We start from the raw sequence: 14,374 nt of genomic DNA on the forward strand, positions 1-14,374 counted from the left end.
CGACGCACAATTTACCCACCATGGAAGAAGTCCACGATGGGCGCAAGGTGGGAACTCTGGGGGAAGGTCTGAACTCTCCCCTGGTTAGACCTCCCCCCCCCCTCTCTTTTTCTTGTTGGTTTCGACCCTATCTAAGGGTCTGGTTTTTGAGCTGACACCTTAAGTTGAAGGATCAGCATGTTTGGGCGACAAGTGCTTCATGTTGGGGTGGAGTATGGGGTGGGGGTGTGTTGGGAAAGTTTTAAAATTGTTTGTTGGTTTCTTCAGGACTGCCACTTGCTCATGGGCCGAACTACTCACTGTCCCCTGTTAGGGGCGTCTTGCACTGTTCCACGAAGCAACCCTGCTTCCTTAGTACAGGCGAAGAATACACTGCCATCTCTTATGAATCGCTATACCCCGAATATCCCCATCATACGTACTAAATATCCTCTACGCAAACCCACATATCCCTCATGCAGCACACTGAGTCCTTGAAACTCCTTACTTGGAATGTGAATGGGATGGGGTCAGGAATTAAACGGCGCCTTATCATGCAATTCCTAAATAGACATTCCCCTGATGTGGCCCTCCTTACGGAAACCCACTTGGCTGGGGTAACCTGTGCCTTCTGCCAAAGAACTAACTATCGCCTTGCCTTTCATGCGGGATACACAATGGGCTCCAGGGGTACCCTTATTCTGATACACAAACGTATACCATTTATTCAGCATACCGTAGAACAAGATCCCAGGGGCCGATACGTGTTCATCCTGGGAACGATCTGGGGTCAAAAGGTGGCAATTGTCTCGATCTATTCTCCACCGGGTCTGGGATAGGAATTACTGGATGACCTCATCACCCTTATAGGTAAACATCACCCTGACATATACATCCTAGGGGGGGATTTCAATGACACCATGAACAACAACACTGACCGCTCCCACCTCCGAAATCGTAACCCAGATACCCCTACCAAATTAGCCAACTTTACATCTGCCCTTGGGTTCCGAGATGTATGGAGGGAGCTACACCCCGATGTTAGGGAATATTCATTCCACTCTGGTGCCCACAGTTCTATGTCCAGACTGGATTATTTTCTTCTATCACACACTGACCTCTATAGGGCAATGTCCGCAGAACTGCTCCCTCGGGGCATCTCGGACCATTCACCGCTTTCGATGGAAATATGTATGCAGGGCGCCCTCCCCCCCAGAATGTGGAGACTTAATAGCTACTACCTGGGGTTCCCAGAGCTGATAGATCGCCTAGAGGAAATATCCGCCGAATACTTTGAAATTAATGAAGGATCGGTGGATAACCCCGTGACTGTATGGGAGGCATACAAAGCAGTGCTTAGGGGCGAAATCCTCTCCTGGACGACACATAAAAGGAACACTCGGCTCCAAAAGATACTAGAGGCCGAGAAGGAAGTGAGCGACAGGGAGGCTAAACATATTTCCGACCCCACGCCTGACACCCATCGTTCCCTCTAACGCGCCCAAGAGCGTCTTCGGAACAGAGCGATGGATGATGCTAAGCAGGCCCACTGGCAGGCTAAAGCGAGAATATACGAACTAGGGGACAAAGCGGGCAAAATGCTCGCCTGGCTGCAGAAGAGAGACGAAGGACAACGCCATGTCCGGGAAATAGTCACACCACAGGGCGACAGCTATCACTCTGACGCTGAGATTGCTGAGGCCTTCTCGATGTTCTACGCAGACTTGTACCGAGCCCCAGCCTCTCCACTAGACCCATCCCTCTTAGCCGATCTATCGTTGCCGACGCTCTCCGTGCAGCAGAGGGAGCATCTGGACTCTGCCGTATCAGAGGCCGAGATTTCAGAGGCACTATCTCAGCTCCAGTGGGTGAAAACACCGGGCCCGAACGGATTCCCCGTTGAAACCTGGCAAAAGCTAGGAGCAGACAAGATGACGGCCCCCTTGCACAGAATGTTCCTTGCCGCCCGGGAACAAGGGACCCTCCCACCAGACCTATGTAAAGCGACCATCGTGGTCATACCCAAACCTGACAAGCCTCCACACAAATGTGCTTCCTACAGACCTATATCATTGATTAAAGGAGAGGCCAAGGTCCTCGCAAAACTCCTGGCAAACCGGTTACAACTGGTTACATCCACCCTGATTCACCCGGACCAATGCGGATTTCTGCCCCACAAATCGACCCGGATGAATGTACGCCGTCTCCATTTGGCAATGGAGAGATCTCCGATCATAATCAGACCCTTGGCCCTGCTGGCAATTGATTTTGAAAAAGAGTTTGATTCAATTCGATGGGATAGCCTTTGGGAGATTATGCGCCGTATGGGATTCGGGGAAGTCTTTATAGGATGGGTACAATTACTTTATACTAACATCCAAACGGAGGTAAAGGTGAATGGATGGTCCTCTCGATCCTTCCCCTTGGGCCGAGTTACGCGGCAAGGATGCCCGCTCTCCCCCCTTTTGTTTGCCCTTGCAATCGAACCACTCGCTATTTGGCATCGTCAAAACACAGCCTGGACTGGGTTTAGTTGGCCAGAGGGCTATGAGGACCGTACATCTCTTTACGCAGACAACCTCCTTATATACCTGGGAGACCCGCCTCGATCCTGTCCCATCGTAACACAGCTGCTCATCCGCTTTGGTAAATTTTGTGGACTCAGAATCAATTGGGATAAATCAGTTTTCTTCCCTGTGAAGGGCGGAGAGCAGGCCATCCCCCAGGAATGCCCGTACCGAGTTGAACGACAAGGCTTTCGATACCTGGGAATCTGGATATCCGGGGACCTGACAAGCTATGTAGAACACAATCTCCGACCGATCACAGACCGGTTCATTATCGATGTCCAACACTGGAAACTTCTTCCCCTGACCCTTATGGGTAGAGCAGCACTCTTTAAAGTGATGACCCTTCCCAGATACCTCTATGTCCTTCAAAATGCCCCACACAGAATTCCAGACTCAGAGTTTCACCTAGCAGAGACACTTCTTAGGGACCTTATATGGGGGGGAGGTCAACCACGAATAGCGTTAACCACCCTTCAGAGATCGATCTGGGAGGGGGGAGTGGGAGTCCCCCGTCTCCAAACCTACTATTGGGCATCACAATTGGCTGTGGTTAACGATCTGCTTCACGGGAATCGGGACCTACCTCACATACGCGCTGAGATGGCCACTATACAGAATGCAGACCCGCTGGCCATCCGTTATCAACCCCTCCCGAGAACCCCCCCACCCACAACTACAACGCACCTCACTATGGTCTGGAAACAGGCACACCGGTTCGTTGGGTGGGATAATAAAGTCACCATCGCACAACCTCTCTGGCAAAATAATAATCTAGCTGCGTCCCGTGAACTAGAGCCATGGCCCAACTGGATAACAGCAGGGGTCACGCGAGTGGGGGATATGCTCACAAATTGGAAACTGGCCTTATTTGAAGATCTACAGTCACACTTCCAGATCCCAAATACGGAACGGTATCACTACATACAACTAGCCCACGCTTTAAGAACCCACTTAACAGCTGACACAAGGCTACCGCACTACACCCCCATAGAGCGTAACATCCTACCAGCGTATATCCCCACCAAATGCACTTCCATCTTATATAACGCCATATCCTCCTTTGCTACCCCCAAACCGAATGAGCTCAAGGCGAAATGGGAAGCGGATGTGGGAGAGATAGATCCGGAGGACTGGATACAAGTCCTCATGCACCCTCGTGAAATTGCTATCTCCTATAGGCTCCGACTGGTGCAGTTGAAGATACTGTACCGGGTATACTACCCTAGGACGCGACTATACGGCTGGAAAAGGGCCCCAAACCCAAACTGTCTTCGCTGCGGGGAGGAGGAGGGAACCTTCTTTCACATCTTGTGGGCATGTCCCCGGATACAAGCCTTTTGGAATGCATGCTGTGGGGAGCTCGCCAGGGTCCTGGGCCAGACCATACCACTGGACCCAAAAGCCCTACTCCTGGGAATTCCTAATGAAATCGAAGCTAACAAGTGGGAGAGATTGCTCTTACACACGGCAGCAGGGCTGATCAAGCGTAATATAGCGCAGAAGTGGGGAGCCCCTGACCCCCCGACAATGGATCAATGGAAACTGGATATGGACGTGTGCGCCATGATGGAGCATAGGATCTATTTGGCAAGGGGTTGTCCCAAAAAAACCTCGAAAATTTGGGATAGGTGGGAAGAAGCGATCTAAGACTCCCTCCTGCATGCTGGAGAGCGTGCAATGGGTATTATGTACTACACGCTGATATATGTACTAAGGAAGACTCTTGACCACAGCTGATATGTGTACTGCCTTTGTTGATTGAGACTGACCATGATAGTCCTTATGTTGATTTGTTTTTGATGTTTGTGATTGTTGTAATACTATGATAATAATAAAATACTTTATTAAAAAAAAAACCCTTATCACCAGTGAAAACCCTTGTCACCAATCAAAACCCATATTATGACAATGCCCAAGCCACAAAATAAGAGCCTGAAACAAGCCAGTGGCATGAGAGGTTAGGGAAGCATCCCAGAGAGTTGGTTTCCTAGAAGTAAGTGGGCTATGAGAAGAAGAGGGAGAGAGCAAGAGATGGCTAAGCAAAACAGATTAGGCCACCACACTGTGAGTGAAATAAGACTTGCAGGAGGAGCTGAAATCTGCTAGGGCCTTTGCCTGACTGTAACCAAAAAATATGTATAGGAATAGCCTACTGTGGGCTATAGTTAAGGTCCTATTAGCAGCAGAAAATCCATTAGAGCTGAAAGTAAGTGTGCAACCCAGAGGATCTGAGAAGCCTGTGGTAGGCAAAGGCCCATGTGGGTAACCCTTGGCTCAGGTGTTATAATTACTGCAGCCTGAAAAGTACCTGTAAGAGAACATCCTGCCCAAGGAGATCTCTACGGCGGGGGCAACTGCACAGTCTTAGCCCAGTAAGAACCCAAGGAGATCCATAACGTAACAGGGGTAATCTGAAAGATCTCTCCCCTGTAGGAGTGTGTCACAAAACTACAGAGCAGGTGGACAGCGTCTTCAGAAACCTCTGCTAAAACCAAGTCGAAAAGTGTGCCGAAGTCAAGGATTGTGCTGGTGTGCTTTAACTCTCCCTGAGGCTCTGTGCCTTCAAGGATGCGTTCCTAGGTACACATACTTTGGTTAATGGAATAGGTATGCAACATTGGATTCAGGACATTAGAGCTGATGTTCCACTGAGCCGTAACGTGATTTGAAGACGTAAAAGCCCTGAGTAAGGCTTTAACGCTTTCCGTTCATGCCACAGCTCATTTTCACTCATTTGTATGGTGAAGTAGAGGGGCGGAACACAACTTGCATTTCCACCGCCTCCCTTCCTGTCTGACATACAAATGCAAACGAGCATGGGATTGGATCGATACTTGGGTAATTATCGGAAGATGTGCTACAAATAAAAGAATAAAAGACAGGGTATCACAATAGTGGCGATATTGTGACTACCATTGGGATAGTGCCGAGTGTAAAAAAGGAGCGAGGCAGCAGACCAAGGGGTCTGGGATGTTAAGCACATGACTTCATCACGCAAACGCGTGCCTGATGTCATGTGTAAAAAAACACAGGCCGGGCAACTCCATGTCCCTGCAGGGAGAGGTGAAATGTTAAGGCAAAATGAGATGAAAACAAGTATGCCTCATATTGATAGTAGCTTGGGTCAGCCTAACAGTGCGAGAGGCTCCTGATTAAAGGCAGTTTGTGATAAACTGCCTTAAGTCTTAAGCTTTTAAAGTCTTAAAAGCTTAAGACTGATCAGAAAAACATTGAAAAAAATGTAAACCGCCTAGGGAAAGTCGCCAGTTAAGCCAACTGTTGATGATCTCGTGGAGGGGGTATGGTGGTTCTGATAGCTCGACCTATGACACCAGTCCTGCACTTTAAGTTTGCCACTTTTATAACACATCACTCCTTTGCTCTGTGCGCCTGATGCCTTTTGGCACATATACTGAGCTATCAGAACCACCAAAGCCCAGTGCGGGTTTTCTATGAGCAGTGGCATATAACAACAAGCTACTTTATCCTCCTCTCCACGAGATCATCACCAGTTGGCTTAACTGGTGAATGGTAAGATGCATGTTTTGAGAGAGCATTTTAACAACATTTCTGGTCTAGATTGGTAGCTTTCAAGCTTCCTCCTTCATTCTGCCCTGCTTTGGGAGTCTATCTAGATGGGGAACCAGGGTGAGCATGCAATTCATCGGAAAGGAACATTTCTTATGGTTAATGTTCTTTCCATGGATTCTCCTCACACAGATTTTGCATAGTACTTCTTGCCTGTCCCTGTTCTGAGAGCAATAAAAGGAAATCTGGAGGGGAAAAAGAAGAAAGGAGGTACACGGATGATCATACGAAAACAGATGTGTTGGCATAATTTTTTGATTACTGGATTGGAATTTTTTGATTATTGGATTGGGATTTTTTGATGATTAGATTGGAATTTTTCACTGTGTTACTGCTCCGAATTCTCCTTCTGCATGGGTTCCATTGCTGCTGAGCACAGTGTTAAAAAATGAGAAAACAGATAATGGGGCATAGTCCTCCATTTATACAGAGGCGATGGCATATCCGTAATCAAGCTGGTTGTGAGTTGGTAGCTGCCAAGCTACACTTGTCCCCTGGTGAAAGTTGTCTTCAATAGCATACACTGAAGGATACCGATCTAGGTGAGGAATATGTATCAGGTAATTCAGTGGAAAGAACATTACAGGTCATTAATTTTCCCTTTTGTTCATTGCTTTCACACTGTTTGCATTATTTTCGTTTTCAGGTTTTGAAGATTTGCCAGGGTTGGAAGCGAAGGATTATGTCACACTAGCTGTCATAAGTAAATACCTTGATTTTAAAGTAAGTACCTCATTAATACATGTGAATGCTTTTAGAAATCCAGAACCAGATGCCATAAGAATCGAAACAGCATAAAATGTCTAACTAATTGTGCCTTCTATAACAATAGCTGCATATTTCTATTCTATTTTGTAATGCAATGTCCATACACTATTGAGAAAATGTTGAGCCAGCTTCAGGATTGAATGATTACTGTACCATAGAATTTGGTGCTACCACACTTCATGCTGTCATCATAGAAACCTGGGGTGAAACTCCACTTCCCTATGCTGTAAAGCTTTACAAAGCTGTAAAGCAGGTGGGATCTTCACCACAAGTGACCAGTGCAATCGACGGAGCAGATTGGGAGAAGGGGTTGGGGGAGTTCATACATCCTACCATTTATTTCCATGCTTGCAACATGCTTCTGCAATTGGAGCCAGTAGGCAGAGTGCTGGTCATGCCATAAATCTGAGGATAGCACTCTGCATGATTTACTTTTCTTACCCACTTTCGGAAGTTGGGATGGGGACTGATGATGGTCGGGAGAAGATTAACTGAGTGCCCAGTGGTGGATTAAAATGAAGGGCCGTAGGACGCACTGGCTGGAGGCCTTGGAGTGGTTAAGACTGCTTATTGAGACATTGGGATGAGGGGGAAGAATTGAGCCAAACCCCACCCTCACGCCTCAAGCTCTCACTCTAATTTTGAATATCCCTCACCAGCTCCCCCCCATTCTTAGCATATAGTGTACAATGTGATTCCCTGCATCACAAAGAACAGCATGCTATAGATGCCTGCAATTTCTGAAGAGGTCAAAACAATGCTGATTCAGTGGTTGCATGAAATATCTTGGGTCAAAAGATCCTGTCCATTTCATTTATCTGTGGCCCTTTTATCTTCCCAAAATACTACTATAAACATTGCATGTCATAAGGCACTGCACAGATGTTTCAGAACACCAGCTTGAGTTGATTGTAGCATAGGGTTAAACTGCCTGCGCATAACGGCTTCTTTTCTGAGGCCACAGACTCATCCCTAAATCATTGGACTTCAGTAGTTCCATAGAGTTCATATGTTTAAATTCATTTAAATGTACAGACTGTTTAGTCACCAAAACAAGCAAACAGACTATGGGGCGCCTTTTCAATGGGGCGTAACGTAAGCAAAATGTGTAAAAGTCTTGCTTTTCCTGCATTTATAGGGTGGAGAGGAGTGGCAGAACGCAACTTGCGTTTCCGCTGCTCCCTTCCTCTACGTCATACAAATTCTAACAGCATTTGCACTCGCATGCATTTTCTTTTGTGCGATAATGCTGGGGATCCCTACGGATCCTGCTGTCTTTTTGCACCAGCAAAAACCAAGCAGACTTTATAGGGATCGATTGTAACCGCCACCTGCCATGCGTACATGGCAGGCAGTTTTTACTTCATTGGTACGATGGCGTGTAAAAGTGCAGGGCAAAAGGGTCGTTCACGTTGTACGCCACCTTTTGAAATGCACTTTTGCACCCCGCCGTGCAAATTATCAAAATCTGGCATGCCTAAATGCAAGCGTACAGGTCCAGCAGCCAAATTACGCAGGGACTCGAAAATGAGCCCCAATGTGGTTAAAGTCTTGACAGAGGTGTTTAGAGATGCTATCTGCTGTTGGTGTGTGTCATAAAAGCAGAAGCATTGGAACGTGTAGCAGCATGCCCTCAAAGACTAGAGAGAGAGAAAAGTAAATGACTTGGTCAGAAGAGCCATGTCTATCTGTAGAGCGGCATTGCACTCCTGAGAGGGAGGAGCAGACTCCTTTGTTGCCTTCAAAAGTGACATACTCCAGAATGGGCCCCATCACTAGGCCAACATTGAATACACATCATGCTTCAAAAGCAAACCAAAATGTTCAAACACAGATCTACTTTAGCAGGAATACAAAATCGAAGTCTACCTTTCTGAATCAGGCACCAGAACCAGTATTGTAATGTTTTGCAAGAGAAGGTTTCAACTGTTAAAGATCCCTCCTTATTGGAAGTACAGTCAGAGGTTGCAGGTATGATGATGACTGTTTAGGACCTGTTTTCTAGAGAAATTGATACCTTCAGGATCAAGCTTGCACTATCCCTGAGGTTTAGAACGGATCTGGTACTCTGGCACACTCAGCCTTGGAGACACTGAGCGGTCTGAAAAATTAATTTAGTTGGTTCAAGATTTTATTAATGAATTGGCTGAGGTACCATTCAAACAGCTGTCACTATTTTAGATTTCCAAACTGTAAGGGGTAATTGTTCAGCCATATTGGGGGCTGCTGAAATGTCTAAAGAAGTGGCCGCTGTGTCCTACATGTCAAGAAGGTTTGATGTGGCGGAAGTTGCCTTGCAATGTGAAAACGTGAACGACCGACCTCATTAGTTTGATCCAGTGACACATTTTCCCATCAACTGATTTAAATAAGTTTCATATAGGTAATCGGGAGAATAACGTTCCAGAGCAAGACAGACATTTCGTGAAGAGATTTCCCAAAATAAAGTGATAGCTGGTGAATAGTTTAATAGAAGGGACAAAATTGATTCTGTCATATATGCAGAAGTGACTAAGTGTAGCGAGGGAGCCAATACAAGCCAACGGGTGTTTGGGGGGTTCTCCTATCGAGGACAGTTTTAACATTTTCAATGGTGCATTTTAGATGACACTTTCTGTGACATGGTGGGTAAAAGGCCACACAGTTTCATTTGGTTTTGTAGGGTAACGCATGAAAAACAGTAAAACATACTATGTCAAAATAAGAAAAGATATTTCGAATGGATTGTGTCCTCCCACGTATTCCTTATCTTTGATAAATCCACTTCCAGCTTGCTGGCCACAGAATTTTTTTTCCAGTAGAGGGCGCTGCATGCGAGTGTCCCTCATAGGCATCTGTATTGGCGCCGACGTCATCATAGGTTTATATAGTCTCGCCTAGCGTCCGTTGCTCAGTATCGTTTTTCCGTGCTTCGTAAGCATCGGAGACGCAACGCTCGGTTCCTCAGCAAATCTTTCCTAAACTTAGATCTTATTGTAATATTCTTCAATTCTACGATGGCATCTTTGTCCGCTTCATCGACGCCGGTTTCAAGAAATGCTAGGATTGTGGAAAAAAGATGTTGTTAACCGATTCTCAAAGAATCTGCCTGTGGTGCCAGGGCTCAGAGCACCAGTGTTTGGAGTGTGAGGAATGTATGTCCATGACGGTGAAAGCCTTGAGGGAGCATAGGGGTAAGCTGGAAAAAGGTAAGGCCATTAAATACTCTACCCCTTTCGAATTGTCCTCGGCAGAGTCGAGTCATTAGTCTCCTCGCCATTGGAGAACACATTGCCGCTCGAGATCTCGTAGTGGTTCTCACCACTCATACAGATAGAGACATACTAAGAAGAGGCGTCAAAGATCACCTTCCTCTTCATTTTCTAACTCACCAGAAAGGGTCACCTGCCCCACTAAACACAGCTCTCCAGCTAAGTGGGAGGAATTTTGCAAGAAAATGCTAAGGTACTTCGAGAACGCGGCCTTGTCCCCCTTGGAGATGCCTGGAGGTGATAAACCGGGTGAAAGACCCAAAAAAGAGAGTCGTTGACTTCAGCAAATAAAAACCCTCGAGAGCGTCATGAACCCTCGAGTAGAGACAAGGGACCTTCGAACAAGACTGCGTCATCAACAGCGTCGTCGAAGGTGCCTTCAACACATAAGACAACGTCATCGACCCCGATGAAGGAGAGACTATCGAAGCCTCATGGCCGACCGCAACATCGGTACTCGGGGTGTCGAAGGATACTTCGAAGGCGCCGAAAGGGGCTTCGGCCATATCAACGACATTGAGTAGAATTCTGATTCTCTCGACGACATTGAAGCCATACTAGAGTATATCAACGCCGTTTATAAGTTTGTCGAGACCTTTGACATCCACATCGACAACTACAACCCTATCTCAAGCAGTGTCGACCAATTTGGCTCCCTCAGCACTTGAAATGGGTTTTACCCCTTACCTGCGCTCTGACTACTTCAGAGCTTTGTCCTCTATTTATGAGGAAGGGGAAGACTCTGATAATGAAAGGCTGTTTTGCTTACAAACTACAAGAGCTCCTATTCCAGAGGAGCTAATATCAGAGGAAGTCAGATTAAAAGATCTTCAGGAGTCTTTACAGGATGCCAGTGGCATAGATACCTCTCCAGAGGCTGACTTTGGCAGACCAGAACCTGGGGAGCATGCAGACAGGTCTTATAGAGCTCTTATGGCGAGAATTATGGAATGTATGGGTTGGTCAGCACCTGCACCCTCTTTCCAATAACATGACTTAACAGACATCTTAGATAAAGGACCTCAAGAAGACCCTATAGTTCCTTTTCATGCAGCATTACACAGAAAGATAACTGCAAATTGGGAAACACCGGAGGTTATCTCTGCAGTAAACAAAAAGCTCTCTGCGAAGTACAGAACGTCGGCCTCAGATCCTCTGTACTTATTTAAGCATCCGGCCCCATAGAGCTTGGTAGTACAGGCTGCGACTTCGTCAAGCAGTAAATCGGCGTACCTCACAATACCACAAGATAGGGACGACAAGAAATTTCACGCCATGGCTAAAAAGGTCTTCTCGGCATGCAGAATGGCACTTAAGTCAGTTAATGCCACTTGCATGCTCGCGAGATTCAGCCACACCCTTTGGGAGTGCGCTTCATCAGCGACTGACTGTCTCCCAGAAGGAGAGGAATGAGGCACATTCTTGAATATCATTAAGGATGGGAAGCATGCGATGTGTGAGTCCCTCCAAACAGATCTCAACTCTGCTGACAGCATCAGCAGAGCCATGGCGCCCAGTACCACAATCTGCAAATTTGCGTGGTTGAGGAAGTCTGGTCTTGCTCCTGATGTACAAGCGAGACTTCTAAATATGCCCTTTGACGGCACCTCTCTAATTGGCAAGAAAGCTGATGACAATTTGGAGAAATTGCAAACCTCCAAAGTGGCAGCCAAATCCGTTGGGGCTGCAATTCATCAAAATCCAAACAGCTCCTCAGGTACGTCCTGGAGGGGAAAGCCCTTTTGTTTTTACTACGCATTCGGAAAAGACAGAGGGCAGCCAGCTCAAAAGGGCCAGAGATGATTTACCCGTGGTGGATGGGTCAAAGGTACCAAATCCGCATCAGCAGGTGCTGCCTTACACTCAGCATCTGCGTCAGCCGCTCCATAACCCTTCTGAGGTCTCTTCTCACAAAACAAAAGTAGGAGGCAGGTTAACTCATCATCTGACAGAATGGCAGGCTATTGCGTCAGATGCTTGGGCATTGGAAACAATTGCCCTGGGTAACTGACTGCCTTTCCTACACACTCCTCAGAGTCATCCACCAGGGAACAACTCTTTGAAGATTCCAGACCCGCTCCTTATGCAGGAGATTTTAGACCTGCTAGAGAAAGGTGCCATAGAACCGGTACCTGTAGCGGAGAGGAACAAGGGTTGGTACTCCCCTTACTTCCTAATACCAAAAAAGGAGGGAGGATTGAGACCCATCTTGGACTTACGAGAATTGAAGAAATTCCTCAGGAAGGACAAGTTCAAGATGGTAACCCTTTCTCAGATCCTTCAGGACCTCCAGTTTCAGGATTGGTTAGTATCTCTGGACCGTCAGGATGCTTACTTACATGTGCCTATCCATCTGAAGCACAGAATGTACCTGAGGTTCACCATTGGTAGCTCTCACTATGAATTTTGGGTTCTGCCATTTGGGTTGACCTCCGCCCCGAGGGTCATCACCAAGTTAATGGCAGTCGTGGCTGCAAGTCTAAGGAGGGGAGGGATTCATGTCTACCCCTACCCGGACGACTGGTTGATCAGAGCAGTGTACCCGGAACAAGCTCAGATTCATCTAGATTATGTTTGCCACTTCCTCCACAAGCTGGGCTTCTCCCTCAACTTAAATAAGTCACAGATGATGTCATCACAGAGACTCCAGTTAATTGGGCAGTCCTGGACACATCCCTAGGAAAAGCCTCGCCACCAGAGGTGAGGGCTCAAGATATTCTACAGATGGTGACCAGATTTCAAAATGCCCAGCGTCTACTAGCCTTCGATTTTTGAGGTTGCTCGGCCTCGTGGCATCCTGCATTTTTCTAGTGCCAGAGGCTTCCCTGAGAATGAGATCTCTCCAGTGGGCTATAAGGACCCAGTGGTCTCAATTCTCAGGAAGGATATCAGATCTCCTACAAATCCCGAACAGAGTAGCACAAGACCTTCAGTATCGGGCATGTCGGGAGAACATCTTGAAAGGAGAACCGTTTTGGCAACCATGGCCGGAGATTACAGTAGTCACGGATGTCTGTCTCACGGGGTGGGAAGCCCATACCAACGACTTAACCATCAGCTGTCGTTGGTCACCATCGGAGTCCAGACGACCCATCAGCCTATTAGAGCTGAGAGCAATCAGACTAGCACTGAAAGCTTTTCTGCCATCAGTCCAGGGAAAAACAATTGTGATAATGACGGACAACACAGTAGCCTTGCACTACCTCAACAAAAGAGGAGGCATAGGGTCACTGCCACTGTGCAGAGAGGCAGTGCAGCTCTGGTTCTGTGTAATTCAAGAAGGAATCTCTCTATAAGCAGTTCTCCTAGGCGGAGAGAAGATCATGGTAGCGGACTCCCTGAGCAGGCAGACCACCATCTCCCACGAATGGGAACTAGCTCAGGAAGTCCTTCAAGAGATCTTCACCCTTTGGGGAACCCCTCAGGTGGGTCTGTTTGCAACGGGTGTTAACAGGAAATGCGAACAATACTGCTCAAGGGAATTTTCCTCTGAGAGGAGCTCTAGGAGATGCGTTTGTGGTGGACTGGGAGTTTCCACTTCTGTATGCATTTCCCCCAGTCCCCGTCATTCCTCACTTAATAAGGAGGCTCACGAGATTCCGGAAACCCATGATTCTAATTGCCACGGATTGGGCAAGGAGAACGTGGTACCCGGATCTTCTACACATGTCCATATGTCCTCCGATTCGTCTTCCACAAAGAGAGGATCTTTTCTCGCAAGAGGAAGGTCAGGTTCTCCATCCGGATATCAGGACTCTCAACCTTCACGCTTGGTTTCTGAAAGGTTGAGATACAAAGATTGGGATTTCCCGGGTGACGTAATGGAGGTGTTGCTTTCGGCCAGAAGGCCAGCAACTCAATCTTTATACCACTGGCGTTGGAACAAATTCTACAGCTGGTGTAGAGATAAGGATATTGACCCTTTTTCATGTAGTACATCGATGGTGTTATCTTTCCTGCTATATTTAGCAAATTCAGGACTTCAAGTTGGGAAAGAGGAAGAGAGATTGCACAGGCTGGATCCAAGGCGTGCCTTGAGTTTTTACATTAACAGACTTGCAAGGATTAGGCAAGCAGATCAGTTGTTTGTGGGGTATGCAGGACATAAACTAGGTTTATCCATCACGAAACAGACCATCTCAAGATGGATAATACTAACTATCATAGATCCTCCTCAACACCTCGGGGTTCATTCAGCCAGGGGTATCGCAGTCTTGT

General features: G+C 47.0%; 1 protein-coding gene across 1 annotated transcript in view; it reads left to right on the top strand.

Annotated features, from left to right (window-relative positions):
• CFAP69 (cilia and flagella associated protein 69) overlaps positions 1-14,374 on the top strand; it is a 1,486,345-nt gene that overhangs the window by 1,306,284 nt on the left and 165,687 nt on the right. Inside the window, exon 19 of the mRNA XM_069648365.1 lies at positions 6,784-6,860. Coding sequence (XP_069504466.1) covers positions 6,784-6,860 — 77 coding nt within the window. The remainder of the gene's footprint in view (positions 1-6,783; positions 6,861-14,374) is intronic.

Source organism: Ambystoma mexicanum, chromosome 2q, assembly GCF_040938575.1.
Source record: "Ambystoma mexicanum isolate Mex_15411 chromosome 2q, UKY_AmexF1_1, whole genome shotgun sequence".
Classification (NCBI taxonomy): Eukaryota; Metazoa; Chordata; class Amphibia; order Caudata; family Ambystomatidae; genus Ambystoma; species Ambystoma mexicanum.